The following is a 27,168-nucleotide window of genomic DNA, read 5'->3' as shown; positions in this document are numbered from 1 at the left end:
TACTCTCGTCGTTGGAAAGCACTTCGTCCACACCCCCATGCTGTTCGAAAGATGAGGAAAGTTTCTCAAAATATGGCGGTATCTTGTACAGACGATCGGACTCATCTATTTCTGTATTTTCATTCAAATGAATATTATGCAGAATAGTCTCAAACCGACCACAACAAATTCTTTCAGAAAATATCGAAGGATTTTTTTTTTCTTTTGACCAAAACATACGTTTGTTTGAATATTTTGCATAACCTGACAACAAGAGACCACCAAGAACAACAAGAAGTTCTTCTTTCGTCAAATCAAGATCAATATTTTTGTGTGAAGCATACAATTTGGATTGATTTGTTATAAGATTTAGCATGTCCTCATCAAAAAATAAATTATGAAAGTCTAATGGTGATTCACAGTTTCGTGTTTCTTCAGATGGTTCAATAGGTCAGCACTCAGTTTGTGATTAGAATGAAGGTAGACTTTTCTTCCACAAGGGTCTTGATTTTGTCTGAAGACGTATTCTTTTTTTGAAGCACCAGTGTCATGTGTAGTGGTAGATGTAGACTCTACATTACTGGATGAACCTTCACAATCAACACAACTTCGTATTTTAGTTTGCACCTCACAAACGCTCATTACCGTATTTTGCCAAAAATTGTTTAGATTGGCCGCATGCTCATCATCAGATTTATCACTGTCTTCGTCTGTATCCTTGCCATCCACTGTTGGTGTAACATAAATGAGTTGTTCCTCTTCCTCCCCCACATCTTCATTCTCCAAAGTAGTCAAAATTTGATCTTACACACACACATGCACGCACACATACACACACTAATGCACAAACATGCACACATTCACACTAATGCATAAACATGCACACATTCACACACTAATGCATAAACATGCACACATACATGCATATATGCATACACATGAAGACATACACACACTAATGCGCACACACAAACGCTCACACATACACACATATATGCACACATACACACACTAATGCACAAACACACACACACACACACATACATACACATATATACATTGACAATGTCTAAACATCAAAGGTATCGAAAATTTTACAGAAAATGGAAAATATGCATAAAGTGCTCAATGAGCATAGAGTCCGATATATCGGACACTACATTTTCTCTCGCAATAGCAGCTCAGGGATGAAACTGACATAACCAAGGCAAACGTCATATACGGAACATGCTATAAATGCTCTTGTGGCAGCATACCTTCACAATGTCCTTCCAAAACCAAATACACTTTCTTCAAGTGATTCAAATAAGGATTGTTTTCATTACCATCTGGAACGTGTTACATTTTCGATGACCTTGAGGAATTTCCCTCAAATCTTGCTTCAGCATCTTTGATTTTGGAAAGGGCTTCTGTCAAAGGCTGACCGCTTGTACCCACCAATCCATTTTCTTATACTAGAACTGTGTGAACTCTTCTCTTTAGGCATCCTGGAGCTCAAGATTTACACAACTAGTAACAAATAACTGACTGATTGATTGAGTTTGTGTTTTAAGTCCATTTTTTGTACAGTAAAGCTAATTGGGACTCGACCTACAGTTTAAAGTGGATCCGAACCACTATGTGGCTGCACCGGGTATTGAACCTGGGACTCCTTGATTACAAGGCGATGACATTACCACTATGCCATCGGGGAGGCCCAACGAATGATGACTGACTCTTAAGATAGGAAAGTGTTTGCGGCAACTCATTACTCTCTCCTGTTGGGAAGACTGGAAACCTTACATTTGGCTAAAAAGAAATAACATTCCTGACAAATTCCGTAAAATATGCACATTATATGCAAAATAAAATAAAAGGTGCGTTTATGGTCAAAGTTGCCAAAATATGCAACATAAATACTGTACTTACTCATGCATAATGTGCACATTTTCCAAAATTTTTGCCCCCCAAAACTGTGGTGCGTATTATCTATGGAATAATTTGGACAACCAGCACTAAAGTCACGCATATTTTCACCATGTCACTGCACATATCAACATGTGCAAATACAAATTACCTGGTTGGATTTCTTTAGTAATAATAATTTGGAAAAGAAAAACACTATAAGAGTGAAATGGCCATTTCCTATGGTTTTTCACCTTGTAATGGGAATATTTGCAACACGAGAAAAGCAGTGCAGAATTGAAGCATGCACCTTCCACCACATGGAATGTGTATCAGCTGTATTTGACGGGCAATAACTTCCTGAGTCCTGCAAATCCATAACATAATTTTGATCTCACTTTTTTCTATTAAGAGAACAAACAAGGTGGTTACAGAAGAGAAAACATTGGGATGCTAAACACAGTGGAGGAGGAGGGGGATGTGGCATGGGTTGGTGACTAGGTGAATAGGTATGGTGTCATTTGCACTTGATCAGGGTAGCAACAGCTTTAGAACCTACAACTAAGAAAGAAATTTCTTGAACCTGAATTGTACTGCGCATTATATACGAGATATAATTGTTTGTTGCTTTTCCCCATCCAAAGCCAGAGTGCACATTATACATATGTAAGTACGACATGCCTCCATTTCCGTACATTTTTGTCAGAATGTTCACATAATCAATTATTTTTTGAATATGTCCTTCCAATAAAAACATGCATCCTCAGTGTACTCATAAGTGACAGCATATGTATCCCAAAGATTATTATTCATGAGGTATACAGGTACTAGTTCAGACTTATATACGAGGATCATTGAATAAATAAGTTTCCCTGTGCCATAAAATTTGTTACAAAAACAATTGAGTAACACTGCACATACTTGACAAGCCGTATATGTTGTCTTCAAGGAACAATGGGCATTATTTCTCCCACAGAGGGGAAGGAAAGGACAGAACATTGTGAAACGCCGAGGTCGTGCCATTAGAGAGGAGGGTAGCATGGCAGGTGCACATGTATTGGACATCTGGTGTCAGGAAGAAGTGCGTGCCGTGTTTCGGTACGAATGGGCAAATGGCCTGACATCCACAGGAAGCTGGTTGCTGTGTACGGTGACATGTAATGTCTGTGCAGATGCTCAGAAGGTGGTGCAACATGTTCACCGAAGGCAGAGTAGGGATTTTTTGATGAAGTTCGATCCAGTCGTCCCTCAACTGACTCCACTGATGAGAACATTGTAAAAGTGGATGAACTGATCTGAGATAAGAGAAGAATAAAGTTTCGTTTGGTGGCCAACTGATGCAGAAGTCCAGGCCGCTGTAAGACAAGTGTTGCAAGCCCTGAGCCCAGACTTTTTTGCACAGGCCTTTGATAAGCTGGTGCAGCGTTGGGACAAATGCCTCAATGGGCAAGGCAATTATGTTGAAAAGTAGTACAGGTATGTACTTATCTAGACATGTAGAGTTTGCATGTATATTTTACCAAATAAAAATATTACAACATAGGGAAACTTATTTCTTGAATGATCCTCGTAGATCAGCAATGGATTTATGTTAAAATGCAGAAAAGTTCTGCAATTCTACATGCAAAAATTGACATGATGATAAACCAAAACAAATTAAATCCTTCATTTGACTCTCTCTCATATGTTGGTAAACCATCATCTCATTCCTCTCCCTTAAAAAGGGTTGTGTTGTGCATAGTTTTAAAAATACAATGGACTCTTTTTAATTTCAACCCTAAAGGGACACAAAAAAATTTTGAATTATCCAAAATTCGAATTAAAGAGAGTCCACTGGTGTATTATTATTATTTTGATGAGCTTCAGATAGAGTAGTTATGTATATTTTATGTTCATATTGCACATAAAAGTCTTGAATTTTCAGGTACGATAAGGCCCTGGATGTTTTGGAGTCTATAATAAAGCGAGATGAGACTAATGCAGCTCCACGAAAACGTAAGGTGGCTATTCTGAAAGCAAAAGGCAAGATTTCAGAGGCAATTAAAGAACTTGTCGAGTACCTCAAAAAGTAAGTCTTTATAAATATAATGACAGTATGTATTGTTATAGTTTTGTCTAGTTTTTTATGTTGTTTTTATCTTTCTTTTGTTTTAAACTATTTTTTATGCTAATGGCAAATCTTTGCAATTACTACTAAATACCATATGCTGGTAATGTTTTTGTCTTGTCTTGCATAATAAACTAGAGCAGTGATTCCCAAAGTGTGCACCGCAGTGTCCTGGTGTGCCGTGGCTGGGTTTTAGGGACGCCGTGATATGTTTCATTATTTTCACTGAAATGATTATGTTGTTCCAAATATTTGCTTATTTAGTATTTTTTACATGTAAAATGTTTCTTAATTTGAAGTACAGTGAAACCCCGATATTACGTTCCCGCATTATACGTTTTCCCGCTTAATACGTTCATCCAGTCAGGCTCCGGCTTTCTCATGCCCCCTATGGTATCATCACTAGCAGTGTTGGGTGATATATCATCCAGATGATATATCGCGATATTGAAAAAATATCATCGAGGCGATATCAAGTAGATGATATTTTGGCCATATATATCGTGTTTGTGATGTATTGTCATATTTGGCGATATATCATGATATTTTAGCAATATATATCATGTCAGCGATGTCCCCCCCATATATCATCACGATATTTGGCGATATATATCTTGGAGACAATATATATGGCTGATATCACGATATGGAAAAATATAGTATTGTATCGTCTGTGATTATATTTTCATGATGATATATCGTGATATCAAATTTCCGATATCGTGCATCCAAAATCACTAGTCTTGTAATTACTGAAAACAACAAAGGTTTTCTGCCTTGATTTTCTTGCTCGTGTGGAAGTGAGCACCCTTACACGAGACATCTTAACCAATTAAAATAATGGCGAAGAGACTTTCCTCTGGCGTCTAAAATTACGCAGTTCCTCTTCAACCTGAATACATGCATTCAACGAACATAGCATACTGCAAGTGAAAAATAAAAGACACCCATCTTCCCCCACATGAGCTCATTACTCAGGCACTGTGCAGAGCTATGCAGTAATTGAAGGATTCAGCCCCTTGATCATTCTATAATGCCCCGCATCGGAAATCTTGCTCATATGTCTGAAGCTTTGACGTCAACATGGGAGAGCTTCAAGCAGTGATTCTTCTCCCCTCCCCCTTCCTTCTTTCTTCCTGCAACTTGGCCGAAAATAAGCACACCCACCACCTGTTTGTCAGTTCTCCCCTTCCCCTCCCTTCCAATACAGGGATGTCTGTGAGCAACGGGCAGCTGGCAACCGGCGCCAAATGATTCCTCAAAGGTATGACTCCTCATCCACTCTGAAGGGAAGAAAACGACATTGTTTTTAATCTCCTCTCGGAAGGTTGTTTTGTTTTGATGCTTAGGAAACACGGATATGACACAAAGCTAGGAGTTAGAAAAAGAAAAGCTATTTTTTTTCTTGTTCTGCCTTCTGATATACACCTTGAACACACAGAGCAGTGCAGGAAGGAAATGCACATGATGCTAAGAATAATATAATCACCACTTTTCTTCGGAACCATTCATGTGCTGAAAATAAATCATGCAATATTAAACAATGACGGGAAGACCAAAAAAAAAAAAAAAAAGGAAGCACGTTATTTACGGGGAAACTATTGGTGGAAGGGGTGTTTGCCCTCCGCAAGACTTCTAAATCCAATAATAAATCGTCAATTAACATGGATGTAAATAAAAATCAGTGGCATGCCCAAAGGGGGGGTGATGGGGGTCAGAAGCCCCTTGGTCTGCCCAGTATTTTTTTTTAGAAAAAACTTCAAAGGCAGGAGAAGGTGGCAAAGTAAGGGCTGACTACTATAAAAAGTATAAGTAACTCCATTCCCCCTTTCAAAAATCCTGCACGCGTCACTGATAATGTATTGTGATGTCTAAAAATGCATAAGTTTGACAAAGCTTGTTTTGTTCACTTCATGCTGTTGGGCTGATCTGGACTGGATTCATATGCAGCTCAAAGTGGAATCTGAACCATTCTGCACGTCTTGAGGACACTTTGATTACAGTATATAAAGATGCTTGGAGTCCAGCTATAAATGATCACCCCCCCCCCTTTCCAATTACTCGGGACATCTAAAAATATCAACTAATTACCAATTTACAGAGTAAACATCTCACAGGATCAGATGCATAAACTGAACCTAATAGGTGGCAGTTAGAAGCAGTCATCCACCGTTTCTACCTTCGAAAGTGGATCCCGTTAATCCGTTATTGACTTTCACAGCATGTCTTGCTTTTGTCCTTAGACATTCATTATCATACTTATTTCCCGTTGTTAAATAATTTTTGACACCAATATACCACCTACAAAGTCGATTGTGTAGTCCTTTCTTACTGACACTTGAGTTTCACCCCTTCCTTATGCTTTCCCACTTTTTACTTTTACCGGATTTTACATTTTTTATTTATGGGATCCTGAAAAACGTCAAATGGGGTTTTGACTGTATGTGTATATATTTTTAACTAATGCAAGGAACCTAACCACACTCACTGAGTGTTGCAAGTGTTAGATAGGCCCACATTCTTACTAGGGCACCACAGGAAAATCTTTAAACACCAGGGGTGCCGTGAAACGAAAAGGTTTGGGAACCTCTTAATTAGAATCATTCCACATAGTCTTTTAGCCATCTCGATACCCGGTGGAGGCACATAGTTATTCAGATCACACTTTAAACTGTAGGTTCAGTCCACTGTGCATAAAGTAGACTTAAAACACTAACTCAATCAATCAGTCTTTTAGCCATGTTGGTGTACGATTAGTTAAGTGATCAACTTTCTATCTTGCCACCAAAGTTCTCTGGTTGAAGTCTCAACTGGGAATTAGTGTTCTTTGTGAGTTTACATTCATTGTGCTATCACTCATTCTCATCGATGTGATTAGCCAAGATTGGAAGAAAATAAACTTAAAATTTAAAAAATTCAAGTAAAAATATAAAAAGAATTTGAATGATGGAAGCGGCCCCGGCACCCACCCAGCGTCGAATAACATGGGTACCTGGGGGAAACCCTGGGGGGTAAAGGCGGTCAGGGGCGTGATGCTGATCACATCACCCCCACTCACGACCGGATCAAGCAAGTGTGGGGCGTTACCCCCACACCCCCTATACGCCTTCATGGCGTGGTGCTATGCACAGGGGAGCACTTTACTTTACCTTTACCTAGAATACTTACACAGTAATATTGACCAGTATTTTGAATAACTTTTAAATTGTAACAATTTTCAATATTTGTGTCAGTGGGAATGAAGGTGGATAAAAATCAAGAATTTTATTTTGAAATGTAATTTTTGAAGATTTTATAAAATGAAGTAACGGTTCGTAATTTTTATTAAAAACTTGGATCAAATTGCTTGTATGTTTTCCAATATAGTGCATATAAATTGTTTTTTTATGTGAAAGATATTTTCTGATAAACCACTCTGTAAAATGTTTTATCCATTTTTTGATTAAAGCAAATAAAAAAAATTAATATATTTACACACAAATATACACTTTCCTGTTTAATACTGTACATATGAACCTACTTTGGAAACGTTTGTTGAGTGTTAATGACACTATATAATAATTTAAGTAACTTTTCTTCCAGTAAAAATACTAAAACATTTTGTATAAAATTTGTAATTGTAACTTTAAATATTTTTTACAGTCTTTAGAGGTGAATTTTAGTGATTTTTAATGATAATTTGCAGTATATTATCAGCTGGCATGTTTATTTAGAGCTCAATGATAATGACATTGTTTACAGTTTAATGGGTTTAGTATTTTGTGTATTATTCTGCACAAAATATTTGATATTTCTTTCTAAGCAACAGAAATTTAATGTGTTCACAGTTTACATAATACCCCACGAGTACATATGTTTTGTTCCCGTGCTTTTCCTTTGAAAATGTTAGTTTATCTAAGAGCCTAATAAACTTCATTGAATGATTACGAGATTAATGTACTTTCAGCAAAATTGATTCTGATATCTACAACGCTAATATGCATTGTTCTATAAATTATTTTGATATGATTTAAATCAAGCTGATGGGAATTGGCAAGAGTATGGGTTCAAAGTGGTATCTGCTCAGCTAATTATTAGTTCAAAATTTCTCCATGCGCAACAGCCCTCTAAGGGCCAAGGCCAGCCAGAGCTGCTTTTTTATTGGGTGAAGCATTGTCATTCATTGGGTCCCATCACTGCTGTTTTGTGGCTTTCAAGCCCAGTGCTCGCTACTTCTTCTTTTCAAGTAACTCCCCAGTTGTCCTCACAACACTGGTTCAACGCCAAAATGTTGTGGGCTATGTGTGAACCCCTAATTTCTCTCTAGTGCTGTAAATTATCTGAATCTCACTTTGTTTCAGTTTCATGAGCGACCAAGAAGCATGGCAGGAGCTGTGCGATTTGTATCTTCTGGAGCAGGATTATGCACATGCTTCTTTCTGCATGGAGGAACTGATACTGCATAACCCTCACAATCACTTGATTCATCAGCGATACGCTGAAATTCGTTACACTCAGGTAGGTAGCAACCAACTGTACATTTGAATGAATTTTTAGTAGAAATGAGGCATGGCAAGATGAATGTTGAAATTTTAACAGGTGTTTTCCTGCATCTGTAGAGTAACTTTTTTCGCAAGCAGAGTAACTGTTTCGCAAGCAGCAGGGGCCTTCAATGCAGATTCACAAATCTGCTACTGGAGTTTGGTTGTAGACACTCTTTGATGTGTAACCAAAAGAAGCCTAGAGGGTTTAGATACGGAGATCTAGGAGGCCATGCAGTGATCTGTCCACTTCAGCTTGGTGAAAGTGACATCTGCAAGCATTGAAATTTCAACAGTTCCTCTTGTGTTTTGTTAACAGAATTTTTATGTGCCAGCATGATCATATCTGACTTATCTTGAAACAAGTACATTAAAAAAAAGAGCACAAACATCAACTCCATCTCACGGTCATCACAGAATGGTACATGAGGTTGGGAGAGGGAGACAACTCCCAACCGTCATGTACAGTCACAGACAGTTCTGTGTTGTTATGATCCCATTGAATTTTATTGGAATCGTTACGACCCAGAAGTGTCCATGACTACATTTTCATTATGGGATGCAAAGCTTTGAGTTAAAGTTTTTTATTTTCTTTGTGTACCTGCTTCAAGGTAAGTTGTTGCTGCATTATCAATACTGAAAGCTCTTTCTGATTGATGATTTTCAGTCTGGAAATATGTTGAGAAAACCTTATTTTGTAATTAGTAGAGGCACATATTTTTGGTAAATAAAAAAGCAAAATTTTGGTACAAAAACAGTCAATTTCGGGTTCAAAAGTGGCAAATAAAATAAAATTTTGCTGTTATAGCGGTGAAAAAGTGGTATATAAAATGACAATTTGGTTTCAAATTGTGAATATAATCCTAAATTTGACTTAAAAACTGCACTTATTTCACAAAATAAACATATCCCTTCTAATAACACATTTATGTCATTACCAGAATATGAAGTTTATTCCTGTATGAAGGGCCCCATTTTTGCTTCTCAAATATTTACAGCAGAATTAATCCATTTTCCATGAATTGCATAACTCGCAGGATAATTCTGACTTCAGAAAGTGTCGCGTCGGTAAATAAACTCTAAATTTCGTGTTTAAAAGTCTATTTTGCAGTTTATTTCGCATTATTTCGTGACAACAGGGTAGGAAAGTGCACCACACACCTTTCAGAAACGTGAAAAATTAACATTGCAATGTGTTATTTCACATTTCATGTATTCGTCAAAAACTAAATATGCATGCCTCTAGTAATTACAGTGGGGCACCTTCTTAACCGGCCACCACAGAATAATACCCTTAGCCGGTTAAACCGATTTATACAGGGTGTCCAAATTGAAACACCCTAATTTCAAATACTTATATTAAACATAATATTCAGGCAAGAACAATGTGGAAGGTGGTATATGACAGCTTAGCTGTGGAAATTTTAAATAGGTAATGAATAGTAAGGATTAGTTTATTTTGTATCGTTCCAGGGGGTGAAAAGTTAAAATGACAACCAATGCTGAAAAAGTGCAAACTGTGTGGTTGTACGCAGAATTGGGATCCATTGTTGCAAGAAATCCACCCGTACACAAAATTTGGGAAAGCAATCTCACGTGATGCCATACAAATGAATTTCTTGGGACTTCGTGCAAATGCATCTGCAATGCGCTGAACGTTTTCCTCTCATGTTCGTGATCGGCCACCACCATGCCTCTTAGCGACAAATCCTGTATCTAGAAACGCTGCTTTCCACGCCTTGATTCTCTTGGCATCGGGAGGGTCTCTGTGATACTCTGCACGAAACCGTCGTTGAAATGCAATAATGGATCCCAATTCTGCGTACCACAACACAGTTTGCGCTCTTTAAGCATTGGTTGTCAATTTCACATTTCACCCCCTGGAACGATACAAAATAAACAAATCCGTACTGTTCATTACCTACTTAAAATTTCCACAGCTAAGCTACCATATACCACCTACCACACTGTTCTTGCCTGTATATTATGTTTAATATAAATATTTGAAATTAGGACATTTCAATTCGGACAGCCTGTATAATGGAATACAGTAAACATCACTACATCACTTCCCAAGATGAGCAGGAAAAGCATAGAAAACTACTGTATCACTGTACAGTTTGTTATTTGAATCCACTATTAGTAGAGGCACATATTTTTGGTAAATAAAAAAGCAAAATTTCGGTACAAAAAAGGAGTCAATTTCGGTTTCAAAAGCGGTAAATAAAATGAAATATCGGTGTTATAGCGGTGAAAAAATGGATGAAAAGTGGTATAAAAAAGGACATTTTGGTTTTAAAATTGTGAATATAATCCTAAATTTGATTTAAAAACTACACTTATTCCACAGAATTAACATTTCACTTCTAATAGCACATTTATGTAGTTATCAGAGTATTAAGTTTATTTCTGTGTAAAGGAGTCCATTTTTGCTTCTCCAATATTAACAGCAGAATTAATCAATTTTCCGGGAATTGCATAACTCTCAGGATAATTCAGACCTCAGAAGGTGTCGTGTCGGTGAATAAACCCTGAATTTCGTGTTTAAGAGTTAATTTCGCTTTTTGCAGTTCATTTCGCATTATTTCGTGACAAAATATGGTCACAAAATGCATCTCAAACCTTTCAAAAACATGAAAAATTAACACTACAATGTGTTTTTTGAAATTTCGTTTTTTCGTCAAAAACGAAATATGCATGCCCTAGTGATTAAACGAATAAGTTACCTTACAAAGGCTTTGCTTCACTTTGAGGACCTAATATCACTTCCGTATTTGCTTCCAACTTGTTTCATAGTCGTTTCATTTCCCTTATATACAAGGACAAAGCTTATGTGGGAGTAAAAAACAACTCAACAAGTTTACATCGTGTACCTTTAAATGCTCAATGTGAGCACCTTTCGTAACACATCACACATCCATCTGGTAGTCCAATTCTTCCGAAATACGGATCAGCATGTCGGGAGTAATAGAATGAACAGATGCAACAATCCTGTTTCTCAAATCTGGCAAGTCGGCAGGTAGAGGTGCTACATACACTTTACTTCCAACTCGCTGAACTGAAACAGCAAATTCAATGACACAAAAAGACTTCTACATGGACGTCGCTATCTTGTTATTCACTTACGCTGCTGTGACTGATGGGAAACAAATGATAAGCACTCGAGGTAGCAAACTTCCGCAGCCGTTCTTATCGTACATGTTGCAATATACCAACTACTAGAAACTATAATCATTTTCGGACAAGGTGTATTTTTTAAACTAAACAATTGTACACTACATCTTTAAAAATACATACAGTACAACATGTATTTATAGAAGGCTGTACTGTATCCTAGAAGAAGAAATCATTTTACCTCAGCTGAGCATCCAGTTGAACCAAGGCCGGTTAAGAGAGTGCCCACTGTATTCCAGATATCTAATCAACTAGTCATCTGATAAAATTAAGCACCCTAACAGATACTTGATACAAAGAATTCTTGCGAAAAATTATTTTGGGTTCCTAGCAAATAAAACTGGATTGTCTTTTGTTGAAATGATGGGAAGATAAAAAGTTTGTTATTCTGTAATGATACTAAGTTCCTGTAATGTCTCATAGATAGGGGCATGCATATTTCGTTTTTGACAAAAAAAACTAAATGTGAAAAAACACATTGTAGTGTTAATTTTTCATGTTTTTGAAAGGTGTGAGATGCATTTTGTGACCATGTTTTGTCACGAAATAATGCGAAATGAACTGCAAAAAGCGAAATTAACTCAAACACGAAATTTAGGGTTTATTCACAGACTTCTGAGGTCTGAAATATCCTGAGAGTTATGCAATTCCCGGAAAATTGATTAATTCTGCTGTTAATATTGGAGAAGCAAAAATGGACTCCTTTACACAGAAATAAACTTAATACTCTGATAACTACATAAATGTGCTATTAGAAGTGAAATGTTAATTCAGTGGAATAAGTGTAGTTTTTAAATCAAATTTAGGATTATATTCACAATTTTAAAACCAAAATGTCTTTTTATATACCACTTTTCATCCAATTCTTCACCGCTATAACACCGATATTTTATTTTATTTACCGCTTTTGAACCTGAAATTGACTCCATTTTTGTACCGAAATTTTGCTTTTTTTATTTACCAAAAATATGTGCCTCTACTCATAGATGCTGTATTTCTTTACAGGGTGGCTTTGAGAATTATGAAATAGCGCGAGCCCACTTTTCCCAAGCAGTGAAATTGAATCCAAACAACATGCGGGCTTTGTATGGAGTTTTTCTGGTATGTATGGTGACTCATGCAGAGAAGATTAGTTATATAGGTGTGTGACTGTATGCATTAGAAAAATAAATCAGCAGTGTTATATAGATCACACTTTTTAGAAAATATATTTTAATGGCTGCACTGTTTTATATGATTAAGTGTAATGAATTTGTTTAAAAAATAAGTCATAGTTTTAAAACACTGCTAATGTAGGACATACTGAGGAAATCTTAGCATATAATTTTCTTAATGCTTGCTGATTCTTTTTTGGGGGGCTGATTTTAATTGTCTCTTTTCATTTATTGTAATTTTAATTTGTGCATGCATGTGTGAAAGCACTTTCAAGAAGTGTATTTGTTTTGTACTTAGTATTTTAAATTTAAAGTCAGAAATTCAATTGTATCAGGGTCACCTTGAAAACCAGCCTCTGCTCATATTAGTGTGAGCATATTTATCAGAGGCTGAAACGTGTTAAAAATGCATTAATGTATAGACATTGGTGGAATTATATACCTTTTCTTCTAAGGATCCTAAAAATAAAGAAATAATATCATTCACAAAAAAATTCAAAATAAAGCACTGAAATTTAAATTAGTCACTCACTGTGACTTGATAAGCATTCTCTTTCATGTTTGAAAGTATGATGGTGGTGTAAGTCTTTGGTTTTTACAAGAAAAATGTTGCATAACACATACAAGGACTATTCAGAAATAACCTCAGAGAGGCATGAAATAAAACAGAAATGAAGAAAACCCATATTTATTACACACACACACACACACAACTGAACTATTTTTCAAGATAATTGCCACCTGAATTTGGCATTCGTCATAGTGTTGCACCATCTTTTGTATACCCTCGTAGAAGAAGGTTGCCAGTTGAGAACTCGGTCACTCCCGGGCATCATCCATCAGCTCATCATTGCTCTCAAATTGCTGCGACCCCAACCATACTTTCATCTTTGCAAACAAATGTTGATCGCTCTGTACAATGTCGGTCCTCTAGGGAGGGTGGTCAAACACCTTCCATCGAAACTGCTGGAGTAACACTTGTTTTCATCCAGCAGTATGTGGGTGTGCATTGTCGTGGACCAAAACAATGCCTGAGGTCAATATTCCAACACCATTTCCTCACAACCTTCACTCATGACCTTCTCTCCATATACAGCACTATTTCTGCAATGGATTTTGGCTGTCCCATGAACCTCCACCTGCAAAAGCAAATTCCACCACAAACCTCACATTTGGCGGGAACTTTGATTATAGCAGCCATATTTCTCTACTTGGCATGTCGTGAGTCAACACATTATTTCTGCACATATGCGATGGCGCTGCAGTAAGCCATGTGCTCGTACCAATCAACCGGCCTATAGCCTATGTATTTTCATAGAAATGCCAGTGAATCAAATTAGTATTCGTACAACTGGCTCATTATATTGTTCAGATGCATTTGCAATGCATTCCAAAGAAAATTATTTGAATGGGGTGTGTCTTTTACTGTGGCATCTGTTGGCACAGCAAGGTAGCCTTGCTGATTAACATTTGAATATACCCTGTATGATTACATGTTTTTTATATGCGTAAATGCATGCCATGCCCTTGTTGTGTGCTGTGTATTTTGTGATTTTTTCCCTTGGCTGCACAGTCCCTGTATTAAAGCTGTATACAATGGGCTTTTTTTTATTCGGTAATTCGAACAGAAATGTATTCCTCTTTGAAGTCCTATTTAACCCAATGTTAAAAATTCATATGTTATTGAACCCAATGTTAAAAATTCATATGTAATTCGAATTTTCAATTGGATAGTTTGAAGGCAGCTGTCAAGGGTGGGCCATAGGGAAGAAAAAGTTTCTGTTTGCTGGTATTCAGTCTCCACTCTCTCCTCAATAACTTAGGATTTCTCACCCCTTTTGTGTGCAGGTGTTTGTCCTTGAACCCCCACTAGCCAATGATTTTTTATCTGCCTTCAGTTGTCAGTTGTGATTAGTCAGGGTATGATGTTTGCAATGTTGAAGCGTGCCACATTCAATCTCAAGCAAACGTTTTCACGCAATATTTTGTCAACCATTTAAAAATAAACATACAAAACCACAAACTTCTTTTGTTTTACATGTATGTGATTTTGTGTGTCAATAGAGTGTACGTACTTAAAGCATAATTGCTATTGTGAGAGAAATTGTTTTTTGCTTGCACTATAGGACCACACAAAAAAATACTGCAATTAAGGTCCACATTTTTGTTTACGCTGTAGTACAGTAGTTTGGTTTTATTGATTTTTTTTAATAATGCATGATTTTTGTTACTTTGAATTTTGGATAATTCAATTTTTTTGTATTACCTTGGAGTTTGAATTTTTTTAAAAAAAAAGTCCACTGTGCATGTATGGAAAAAGATTTTGTTGTTCTTATTGGATTTAACATAGAAATAGAAAAAACATTTCACCTCCATAATAGCAGTACATCGTGAATAAAACCAAAACATGCAGTGGAACATTTTCAGGGGACTAAGACCACAGATCTTGTAGATTTCGAGGACCAGGAAGGTAAAATGTATTGTGTGGGAAAATGCAAAATCATGATTTCATTGTATTTTTTTTTAAAAAAAAAGCATTGTGCAAGATCTTCCTTTTCATGTATGTATATTTATTGCATCTACATTCCATGTATTTACTTCCAGGCAAGCACAAACATCGCTGTATCCCCCAAGTGTCCATCAACAAAGAAGAAAGATGCCTCCAAGGTTGCTAAGTGGGCACTGAAGCAGATTCGTGATAGGTAAGTTTTTGCTGTTGGAACTATTATTATTCCTCAAAGTGCAAACATACATTGAACATTTACATCCACTTGGGGTGGCGATAACTTGAAAACTTTCACAAACAACACGTTAGCCGTACAACGTTCAAATTCTACCAGAACTGTTAGGAAATGTGAGTACCATGTGCTGAGCTCTTGTGATATTGTAGCAAAAGTGAAAATAACTTAACAGTGTCCAAAATCTCTCTCATGGTATACAGTGACACAGCTGTTCAAGGAAACTTTTGCCATGTCCTAAGTACCGGAACACAATACATTGGGGTTGCACATATCAAGGACCATTGTGAAGTAGTAGGGATGCCCAGAAATATCCAGATTCCGGAAAATTTAAAATCTTGATTTGGAAATTTTGCTATCTGTATTTCAGAGGGAATCCAGATTTCTCAATTCTTTGTGTCTGCACAAGAACTAACCATTATCCTTGTGAGCTGCCACTTTGGTAGAACAGTTTGAGTGAAGAGAGTTGTGAAAGCACTCTTGTGCATATGAGCAATATTTTGAAGAGTTCAGCACAATTAACCCTTTGTCTGGCGATTACATGCCGCAACGTGGTTATGAGGCATCCCGCTCATGTGCCTCGTTCTGTGTATGTACCAGACACCGGACAATCAAGTGGTTCTTTATTTAAATTGGAAGGAAAGCATTGCATGTGATGTAAAAAGATAGGTCTGATTTTTTCTGGTTTTGAATGTATACTGTGGTACAAAAAAAAACCTTGCATGCTGAACAGGTCTTAGAGTACGTACCTCCGAAAGCCAGATCCTCACATTTTCTACCCAGAATTTGGATTTTGCAATCCCTATTGTGAATATGTACTTTTGAAGCCCACAGATAGTACATGGAGAATACATGTACCATTGTTAGAGGCACATATTTTTGGTAAATAGAAAGGCAAAATTTCAGTACAAAAACAGTCAATTTCGGGTTCAAAAGTGGTAAATAAAATAAAATTTCGCTGTTAAAAGGGGTGAAAAAGCAGTATATAAAATTACATTTTGGTTTTAAAATTGTGAATATAACCCTAAATTTAATTTAAAAACTGCTCTTACTACACAAAATAAAGAAATCCCTTGTAATAACACATGTATGTCATTACCAGAATATTAAGTTTATTCCTGTATAAAGGGGTCCATTTTTGCTTCTCAAATATTTACAGCAGAATTAATCAATTTTCCGTGAATTGCATAACTCACAGGATAATTCTGACTTCAGAAAGTGTCGTGGCAGTAAATAAACTCTAAATTTCGGTTTAAAAGTGTGTTTCGTATTTTGCAGTTCATTTCGCATTATTTCGTGACAAGACAGGGTAGGAAAATGCACCTCACATCTTTCAGAAACATGAAAAATTAACATTACAATGTGTTATTTCACATTTCGTGTTTTCGTCAAAAACAAAATATGCATGCCTCTATCCATTGTTAATCTGAAAGTTTGAGGACATAACCCCTTTTACAATTCATAGCACAGCATTTTCAAATTACCCGTACCCAAATGTAATGCCCTGTATAGGGTAGTTTGAATGGATTACAAAGTTTGTATCAGAAATTTATATCTGATTAAGAAGGCTGGAATACCTTCCAATGTTAAGAGAGCAAGGTATAATCGAAAGGATAGGGAAGTCAAATTTTGGCACAGATTGGATAATTATGACTGGACTTACATTTTAATGAGAAGACGTGAGTACTAAAATGATTTCCACGAAGTTTACTTCGTTGGCCTCTGCCACCATACACTTGGGAAACTCGATGTTTTACTGTTGGGTTGACTTCCGGTTCCTGTTGTTTCCTCGCATACTGCTACTGGTGTAACCAGATCGTCAGTTACGTGTGATAGGTTTGAGTTGTTGCAAAATCAGGAGCCAAACATGATGTGCCTGACCACTCTCGATATTCAGCTCTTGCGGAAAGTGTATAATTGCGTGCGTCTCTTTGATTTTTGTGTCAATCATTGTGTGCACTGTATGCCTAACTGAAACTTTTTGGATCCTGTTTGTTAAAGTTGAGGTGCTTTGGTAGTCTGGTAGTGGGTAGGGATTTTTTTGCATTGGATAAGTGCTGTTGTATACGGATCTGCATCTGATGGATCTGCCAATGTAATGCGAGTTGCACTCACACTGGGCATCATATACTCCTGGGTTCTGGGTTGTCAAGTGGTGAAAGGAAAGATCTCTTGTGTTTGCTTAGGACACTGGCTATTTTGTTCACTGATGTGTGTGTGAGTTTGATGTAATGTTTCAGGGTCTTGGCTAGGCGGTTGGATGTAGTCTGGTGGTAAGGGAAGGCAATCCATTTCGTTTTATTGCTGCTGGCTGGGTGCTTTTGGTTAGGTTCGCACCTGCATTTCTGCTTTGCTACATCATGTAGAGAGTTGATGTACCGTGTACCCATTTTGAAGTCCTATGTCTGTAACCATGGTATCTTCTGCCTTCAAATCCTCTTCACTTGAGCAGTGTGAGAAAGCTCTTCTGTACCTTTATGTTTGGGTGGGTGGTTGGAAAGGGAGTGGATATATTGGTTCCCTGCCCCTGGTTTTCTGTGAACTGTGGTGGTGAATTTGTTGCCCCTCGTTTTGATGGTTAGATTTAGGAAATTGATAATGCCTTGGTTTTCCCATTCTATTGCGAATTTCAACCTGGGGTGAATGTTGCACAGTTTTTAAGTAGATCTATTTCTTCTTCCTTTTTTTTAAATGACAATGGTGTCATCAGCATATCTGCCATATCGTATGTACCGAAGTTCTGGTGAGCGAAGGATATCTTTTTCGGCTAGGTGCATCACAATGTTGGCTATGGGTGCAGACAGGGGGTTGCCCATGGCTAATCCTTCTGTTTCTTTCAAGTATTTATCTTCAAACTGAAAGTAGTTGTGCCCGAGGCAGATTTCCAATAACTTGGATACCTCAGACACATCCACTGGTGAGACCTTATTGGCAGCAAGCCATCTTTCCACTGAGGTGAGGGCTAGGTCAATCAGGATGGATATCGATAAGGTAGACGGTTGGTCAGGGTGGCTACTCACCAGGAATTCCTTGAATTCCAGGAATTATGCGTGAAGTTTTCTCCGTAGACGTTACAACTTTTATTAACCCAAATCCCATTGAATTTACACATATTTATAAATGCCCTGAGCCAAATTTTTGAGTTTAGCTTTTATTTTTATCGAAGAAGGAAAAGAAAGATGCGTGGAAAATAAAAAAGGATTCTCTCAATCGGTTAACTTAGTTATTTTTTCAGAACAATCTATCTGACAGACAAAATATTATTGCAAGATATCTTGATGTTGATTAGGTAAATTTGAGTTTTAAATTCTTGTACAATAGCATTTCTTCGTAGATTAGTACATCCCGTAGCATTTGTGAATTGTGTTTTTAGATGTATTTTGCGTCTGAATATATGAAATGGTAAATGTCAAATGTGCAGACTAAAATGTCGCAAAGCAGTGGCGTGCCGTGTTTTTATCAAGGCAAGCCTGCCTCTTGATGTACTATTGTTTATTTAAAAAATATATTCAGTGCTTCGGCTATCTAAATGGTCACCGCACGCTACTGGCTTTTGAGATATGTAAAGAGATTTTAGTCCTGAGAGACGCTTGTTGATTTTACTAATACAGGGTGTGGCATAAAAATGGGCTTTTTTAAATGCAATTAAACATACTACATTTTTTTAATTTTTTAAAAAAATACAAACACACCAACTACATCCTCAAATATTGCCATTTGCGAAATATGCAAAGTCGTGTTCATATTTTGAAAATTTCGCTTCAGTGCACTTCCCGTAGCTTCAAAGTTCTTCACCCACATCATGATTTTTTGGCCGATGGAATAAGATCATGTCTCCCGAGATTAAAATAACGTTCATATTCTCGTTTCGCAGAGGCAACTGTCACCATTTCTATAGAATGCCCTCACAGCTACAGCACGTTGAGCTCTGGTACAGTGATCCATGCCTGTAAAAATGCCACACATTGCTGATGCAAGTGACAATCAGTAAGTGTTAACGAACACCATTAAAGAAATTCTTCCAATGAAAACAAAAAGATCAATTTTTATGCCACTCCCTGTACTTATGGTAAGGGGCTTGGGCCCATATAATGTGGTGGATGGAAGTAACGTAAGCGCTGATACACCCACACTTTTAATTTCATTCATGGATTCATATACTGCATTCCTTTTGTGTTAGATTCGTACACCCAATGGCAAAGAGATGGTAGGCCAATTTTCAATTACCATTTTCAGTCATTCTTGTTTTCCACAATGTAAAGATAGTAAATTGAAATAAAATAATTAATAAGTAGAGTACAACCAACATCTGCTTAAAATCAAAGAGAATTCCGTTCCTTAAAACCACTCAGGATGTTTAGTAGGACTGAGCCGATATCGATGTATCGGGTGAAATTCATCTACTGATACCAGCCGATACTTTTCCGGCATATTGGTCTTTCACGGGGTATGCAAAATTCAAACTTTTTATTTATTTTGCACGAAAAACTTATATTTTGCAATTACAATATCTATTGTAATATTCAATGTAATTCTTGGATATTCTAAAGCAAATTTCTGGTAAATTGATGCATACATTGGAGAAGAATATTTAGACACCAATATTGGTCAATATTTTTAACAATTTTTAATTGTTACAATTTTCAAGTACCGGTTCAAAGTGGTATTGGCTCAGCCCTAATGTTTAGTAAAAAGAAGAAAAAAAGAATAGTGAAGGACAATTTGCCTACTATAGGGTGTTCCGTATAGGATGCCGAATTAGAAAATTAAATAGAAATAGGGAAAATATAATGAAAATAGTTATATTTCACATATATGTAAGCAGTAATATCTCCAATTTACATATAAAATACAATGTCAGACATATGTCCACCCCTACTGAGTCTGCATGCATTTATACGCTTCACAAAATTATTGATAACCCTCTCGCAGATGTCTGTACCGATGCCGCCAAATCACCTGTATGATTTCCATCTTCAGTTCCAAAAGGGTTCGTGGTTTCACGTTCCTGGATTATTCGAGGATTTTCGGAAGGAAACCACAACAAACGAGTCAAAACAATTGAGGCTACATTAATCGGCTTGACAACAGATACCAACATTGGTAAGAACAGGTCTGCCAACCTCAAAACAAAACAATAGCACTCCATTCAAATTCAGCATCCTATATGGAACATCCTTTATCATCTTTGCTGTTGGTTGTACCAGGTAATCCATTCCAAGGCACTAAAGAAGTGAAAGTTGACTGCATGTTTTATGTTTGGTTCAAATGTATGCTTAACTAATTGTTTTCTTCATGTGCAGGTACCAGCAGCGCACCGAAAATACAAGTTATGTGGATGCACTTGAAAGCATAAGTTCTCCCCCAGCGATCACCACCACATAGCACAGTCGGTGCACCAATTAGGATATGTTCTTGCTCAGTGCCCTGATCAGGCTGCAAGCAACACTCCACCGAGAACATGTTTACGTGGAAAAACATCAGGTGAACATTGAATCCCAATGGTGACATTCAGCAGATTGTGTAATGGAACTGAATGTAATATTATTGTATGTTGGAACTGAATTTAATATAAATAATAAACTTCTCATTTTGTTATAAGAAAAGTAATTTTTATTAGTGGATTTTTGTTACATTTCTGTAAAGAAAGAAAAACTGCAAAAGTTTGTTGCATTCTGAGAATTGTACAGTGTTAAGAGGCTTTATTTGTTATTAAAAATATATATAAAAAAGTAGGTGGACATGTTATTCCTTATGCCTTCTGATTTTTTCTGTTAATATTGCATAACTTGCAATAGTCAGAATCTTGATTGAATTGACTAACAATTTTCCACAGATGTGTGATTGTTGATGCAATCAAAATAGCATATGTAGTTTGTAACAGAAAAGGGTTTGTGTTTCATCGTGCATGTCAACTATATAGTAGGGATGGGGCAGATTAATCGGTATGATATCAGCCATATAGGCACATCTGTGTAAAATTTAAATATCTAAATATGCAACTTCTTTTCCATTGCAGTTATCTGTTTACACACACACTTATTATATAAGTGAATGAACCATTTGGAATTTTATATCGGATTGGTGAAACATACAGTTTTACAGTATTGGTCAATTTTTATATCAGATCTGGATCTTTAATTGGTATTGGCCAAAATTTCATATCTACCCATTCCTACTATATAGAACTTCAATAACATGCACGTTCAATTTCTCTAAAACGAAGATAAAACACAGTGGATGATATTCATTTACAACTTCCCTCAGTTTATTGCACAAAATCACCCATGCTGCCATATTTTCCATCAAGTCTTGGGGGGGTGATGTTAATTGCTGTACATAATGGTGCATAACTGTAGGTATCATCTGAAAGAAATTCAGGACTAGGTACCTCTCATGGAAGTGTGATTACTTTGACAGCAGTGGTTAATTCCGTCACCTTATAATCAAGGGGTCCAGGGTTTGATTTCTGGTGGAGTCACATTTGTAACTATAAGGCTAGTAATGATAGTCCGTCTGAGCATAAAATGAATTTAAAACTGACTCGTGAAAATGATCACAAGTATGTTAGGAAGTGCAACGGGTACTTTAAAATGCAGTAATATGTCATAGGCGTAGGGATGTGACGACCTCATCGCCCAGTGACTTGTTCACTGAAGTTAGTCAACCAACAGAGTGAAATGGTCAACATTTTGCTCTGTTGGGATTTACAGAGCTGTCCTGTCATGGCTCTATGAGCGTCCCACAATCGGCAGAAGTGGGGTATGGTTGGTGGACTACAATGTGATCCTCCCAGCTAGATCCAAGGTATCCACTGACCAACGACAGGTGCAGTCCTCCATTCATATTGGGGGTTAGGCGTAGCGCTGACAACTCTGCACTGTAAAAAGACATGTCAAGAAACAGCAATATGAGGCCATGGATGTTCCCAAGGTAAAATATTCCGGAGGTAAAATAGTCCCCCATTTGGATCTCCGGGTGGGGACTACTTTGGGAGGTCCCTGGACTAAGGATAAGATCTACATTAGGAATAAGGATATTTAATTAGGCACCTGGAATGTTCTGAGCCTTTACCGGCCTGGGTCATTTCAGTGTATTAATGAGATAGTTAAGTATAAATTAGATGTAGTAGGTGGCCAGGAGAAGGTATTTGTAAAACTAAAAATTATACTTTTTTCTATGGTGGTACTGAAAATCATAATTTTGGAACAGGCTTTTTCATAAATAATAGAATTATCTCGGCTCTTAAAACAGTAGAATATATTAATGATAGGATATCATATGCAGTTTTACAGGGTAGGTGGTGTAAAATTATTTTCATAAACATACATGCACCAATGGAAGATAAAGATGATAATACTAAAGATGATCTTTATGCAGAGTTAAAGCAGGTCTTTGATAAATTTTCTCAGTACGATATGAAAATTCTGTTAGGTGACTGTAATGCACAGATTGGCAAAGAAGAGACATTTAAACCCACGATTGGTAATGAGTCTTCATGAATTAAGTAATGATAATGGTATAAGATTGATTACTTTTGCAACCTCAAAGAATTTAATTGTGAAAAGTACCACTTTTAAACAAAGATATCCATAAATATACCTGGTCTTCTCCAGATGGTAAAACTCATAATCAGATAGATAATATTCTCATTGATAAGAGAAGGCATACTAGTATAATTGACATTGTGCACATAGAGGTGGGACTTTGCCAGAGACCATTATTTAGTAATTGCTAAATTAACTCGCAGTGATAAATCATAAGCAACAAAATCTAAAAGTTATATAATTTAATACAGGAAAATTTGCTAATGAAAGAATTAAGAAAGATTACCAAATTAAACTGTCAAATAGATTTGATGTTTTGCAGGATTTAAATGATGATGAAAATATAAATGAAACAGATGTAAATAAGAATTGGGAGCACATATGTAATGCAATAGAATCAGCAGCTAAAGAAAGTATAGGATACCATAAACCAAGAAAAAGTAAGCCATGGTTTGATAATGAATGTCATATGTTTATGTTTATATAATATCATGTTTAAAAAAGGTGATGAAATGAACTGCAATAATTACCGTGGAATTTCTCTACTTTCAACATATAAAATATTATCTAACATTCTTTTAACAAGACTAACCCCATATGCTAATGAAATTATAGGTGATTATCAATGTGGATTTAAACGTAACAGATCAACTACAGATCAAATTTTTCACATTAGACAGACACTTGAAAAAAGTGGGAATATAATCAAAATGTCAATCAGCTATTCATTGATTTCAAAAAAGCATATGATTCGGTCAAAAGAGATAAATTATATAATATATTAGTCGAGTTTGGAATACCTAAGAAGCTTGTTAGTATGATAAAAGTATGCACCAGTGAAACAGAAAGTAAAATTCGTGTGGGTATTAATGTGTCTGACAAATTTACAATTCATGATGGGTTAAACCAAGGAGATGCATTATCTCCATTGCTCTTTAATTTTGCCTTAGAATATGCTGTTAGGAAGGTAAAAGAAACTAACGAAGGACTAAAATTAAATGGTGTGACTCAGTTGTTAGCATATGCAGATGATGTAGACTTATTAGGGGACGATATAAATACAATTAAGAATAATGCTAAAATATTTTTCAAAGCAGCTAAAGAGATATGTTTTGAAGTTAGCAAAGAGAAAACTAAATATATGCTTACCAGTGGCGTAGCGTTATAGTATGCCCGTACGCCCGGCGTTCCCAGATTTAAAATTTCAAAAATGCTTAAATGCTGTGATTATAAAGTAAAACGTGACTAATTTCATATATGTTTGACCTTCATGGCATTATAATGGCTATTTTTCGCGATCCGCTTGCAACTCTCCACTCTCAACACTCGTTCTAGCATCTCTTTTCAATGCCTTTCCCAGCCGGACGCCGAGCAGGTTCGGCGTACATGACTCCTATATTCCTTGCTGCCTTTATGAAGGGAAAGCTTCCATTTCTACAGCACGCGCGTAAATAGGCTCTCTTACGCCGGCGTACGAGAGGTCTACCGTGATTGGTTCATGTGACCCTTCCTGCCTTCTGAAGCAGACCACAGCGGCAGAATTCCTACCCGGTTCTTCGCTCATGCAACCCGTGCTATGTGATGCTACAATACGCAATATTGACTGACGTAACTTTACCAATCTCAAATATACTGCTTCTTAATGGCCACTGCATTGTATAATTTATCGCACGAACAGCGATGTGTATTAGAAACTAAAAGATCAACACAGTTTTTGTCAAATAAGTTGGTGAAGTCCTCGTGATAGAAATTCAGCCTGTGGCTGCTCTACCACTTAACCCGCAAAACTATTATTTTCTTATTGTATTTTTTCGTTATTATCTAACTACTTAACATTGTGTGAATGGAAATGTTTAGCATTCATTTGAAAACTCTTAACATCGAATGGTCTCTGGAGAAAATTATTTTAAAATGTTTATCAGCATTCTCAAGATGTAATAAACAGTGGTCTGAATTACTAATTGGCACTGTTACGTCAGTAGAGTGTACGATATTTGGATCATCCACTCTGCTTTTCACAGTGCGCCAAGACGACAGAGGTTCCTGGTTCGAATCCCGGCGTGAGCACGGGTGTTCTTTGTCAGTGTCCCTGTATCAATATCATCACTCATATTCATATTCGCAATTAACCAAAAGTGGTAGAAAAGCGAAGTAAAATAAACCAAATCAATCAATAGGTGGATCGCCCACAACAATGACATCTACTGTTGTGCAGAGGCGCTTGTGATTCAGGTAGGTTTTTAATGACTTGCGTCATGCAGAAAGATATAAAAAAAGGTATAGAACACCAGAGTTCAAAACATCTGTGGCATAGTGAGGCATCTAATTTTCTAGCTAAAACATGCAATGATGATGTTTTATTGAAAACCCAGCTTACTTCAGGCAAATAATATCCGTGGCGACTAATACCATAAGTAAATTATTAAGCAAGAAAGGGCCGACTCTTCCTTCGGACTTGGCGTTCCCACTCGAAATGTCCATGCTACGCCACTGATGCTTACAGGCCGAAACCAAGTGTTAGGTAATAATCAAAATCTAATTATTGATAACAAGTTGTTTGAACCAGTTTCCAAATTCAAGAACTTAGGAATAATACTAACAAATGAAAATTATATTAAAGAGGAAATAAAAAGCAGGGTTCATTCAGGTAATGCATGTTACTTTTCTCTTCATAAACTTTTGTCTTCTCGTTTTATATCTAAGAGACAAAGTTAGAATATACAAAACAGTAATTTTGCCTGTATTTTTATATGGATGCGAAACTTGGTCCCTTACATTGAAAGAGGAACATAAATTGAGAGTATTTGAAAATAAGATCCTTAGGAAAATATTTGGACCTAAAAGGGATGAGGAGACAGGTGAGTGGAGAAGGTTACATAATTTAGGACTACATAATTTGTATTCATGTCCAGATATTATTAGAATGATTAAATCAAGAAGACTTAGGTGGGCAGGCCATGTGGCACGAAAGATTCTTGTTGGGAAACCTGATGGTAAGAGACCTGTAGGAAGGCCAAGACAAAGATGGAGGGTTAATGTTAAGATGGACCTAAAGGAAATCGGTAGGGATGGAAAAGAGTATATAGATCTTGCTCAAGATAGGGACAGATGGAAGGCCTGTGTTGCCATGAACCTTCAGGTTTAAGAAGGCTAGAGAGTTAGTTAGTAATACGAGGGTCACTATTTATATTTTGAGGCTAACAATGAAAAAACAGGAATTTGGCATTGAAAACTGCTTTATTGTTTTTCGAAGTATTCTCCTTTATGGTCAATACACTTTTGCATTAGTTTGAACCATTTGTCAAAGCAGTTTTTCCAATCTGCTTGAGACACCTCCATAATATGGTTTTTGAACGAATCAACGGCATCTTGCGCCGACGAAAATCGTTGTCCACGCAATTTATTCTTGACATTCGGGAACAAGAAGAAGTCATTGGGTGCCAAATCAGGACTGTACGGCGGATGACCCATCAATTCGATTTTTTGACTGTTCATAAAGTCGGTTGTTAGACGAGATGTGTGACAGCTGGCATTGTCTTGATGAAGAATGATCCGACGGGGTTTGTTTGTTTTCCGTATTTGACCGAAGACCTCTGGCAAACAAATTGTTGTGTACCATTCAGAGTTGACCGTTCTACGTTCCTCTAAAGGCACAGTTGCCACATGACCAGTTTTCCCGAAAAAACAGGCGACCATTTGTTTCGATGTGCTTTGAGCGCGAACAACTTTTGTTGGATTGGGTTCATCTTGAAACACCCATACAGTCGACTGCTGTTTACGTTCCGGCTCATATGCATATATCCATGATTCGTCACCTGTTACAATCTTATATACGTCTTTTGAAGCACCACGATTGTATTTATTGAGCATTTGTTTGCACCAATTGACGCGAGCGTCTTTTTGAGTTTTTGTCAAATTGTGTGGGATCCAACGAGAACATACCTTTCTCATAGCTAAATGATCATGTAATATTTTATATATGCTGGTGGAACTAATGCCTACGGTTGCCTCAATCTCACAGTATGTCACATGATGATCTTGCAGTATTAGGTTTTGCACAGCATC

At 36.8% G+C, this 27,168-nt stretch overlaps 1 protein-coding gene across 1 annotated transcript in view; it reads left to right on the top strand.

Moving 5' to 3' along the window:
- The window catches only part of LOC145997176 (ER membrane protein complex subunit 2-like), a 33,150-nt gene extending 11,871 nt beyond the window's left edge, over positions 1 to 21,279 (top strand). The window contains exons 4-8 of the mRNA XM_083133868.1: positions 3,788 to 3,931; positions 8,311 to 8,467; positions 12,670 to 12,765; positions 15,423 to 15,520; positions 20,860 to 21,279. Of these exons, the coding sequence (XP_082989994.1) occupies positions 3,788 to 3,931; positions 8,311 to 8,467; positions 12,670 to 12,765; positions 15,423 to 15,520; positions 20,860 to 20,941 (577 nt within the window). The 3' untranslated portion in view covers positions 20,942 to 21,279. The remainder of the gene's footprint in view (positions 1 to 3,787; positions 3,932 to 8,310; positions 8,468 to 12,669; positions 12,766 to 15,422; positions 15,521 to 20,859) is intronic.
- Positions 21,280 to 27,168: the final 5,889 nt, after the last annotated feature.

Source organism: Lepisma saccharinum, chromosome 13, assembly GCF_977018435.1.
Source record: "Lepisma saccharinum chromosome 13, izLepSacc3.1, whole genome shotgun sequence".
Lineage (NCBI taxonomy): Eukaryota > Metazoa > Arthropoda > Insecta > Zygentoma > Lepismatidae > Lepisma > Lepisma saccharinum.
Note: the sequence above shows the minus strand (reverse complement) of the source record. Positions and strands in the feature narration are given on the sequence as shown.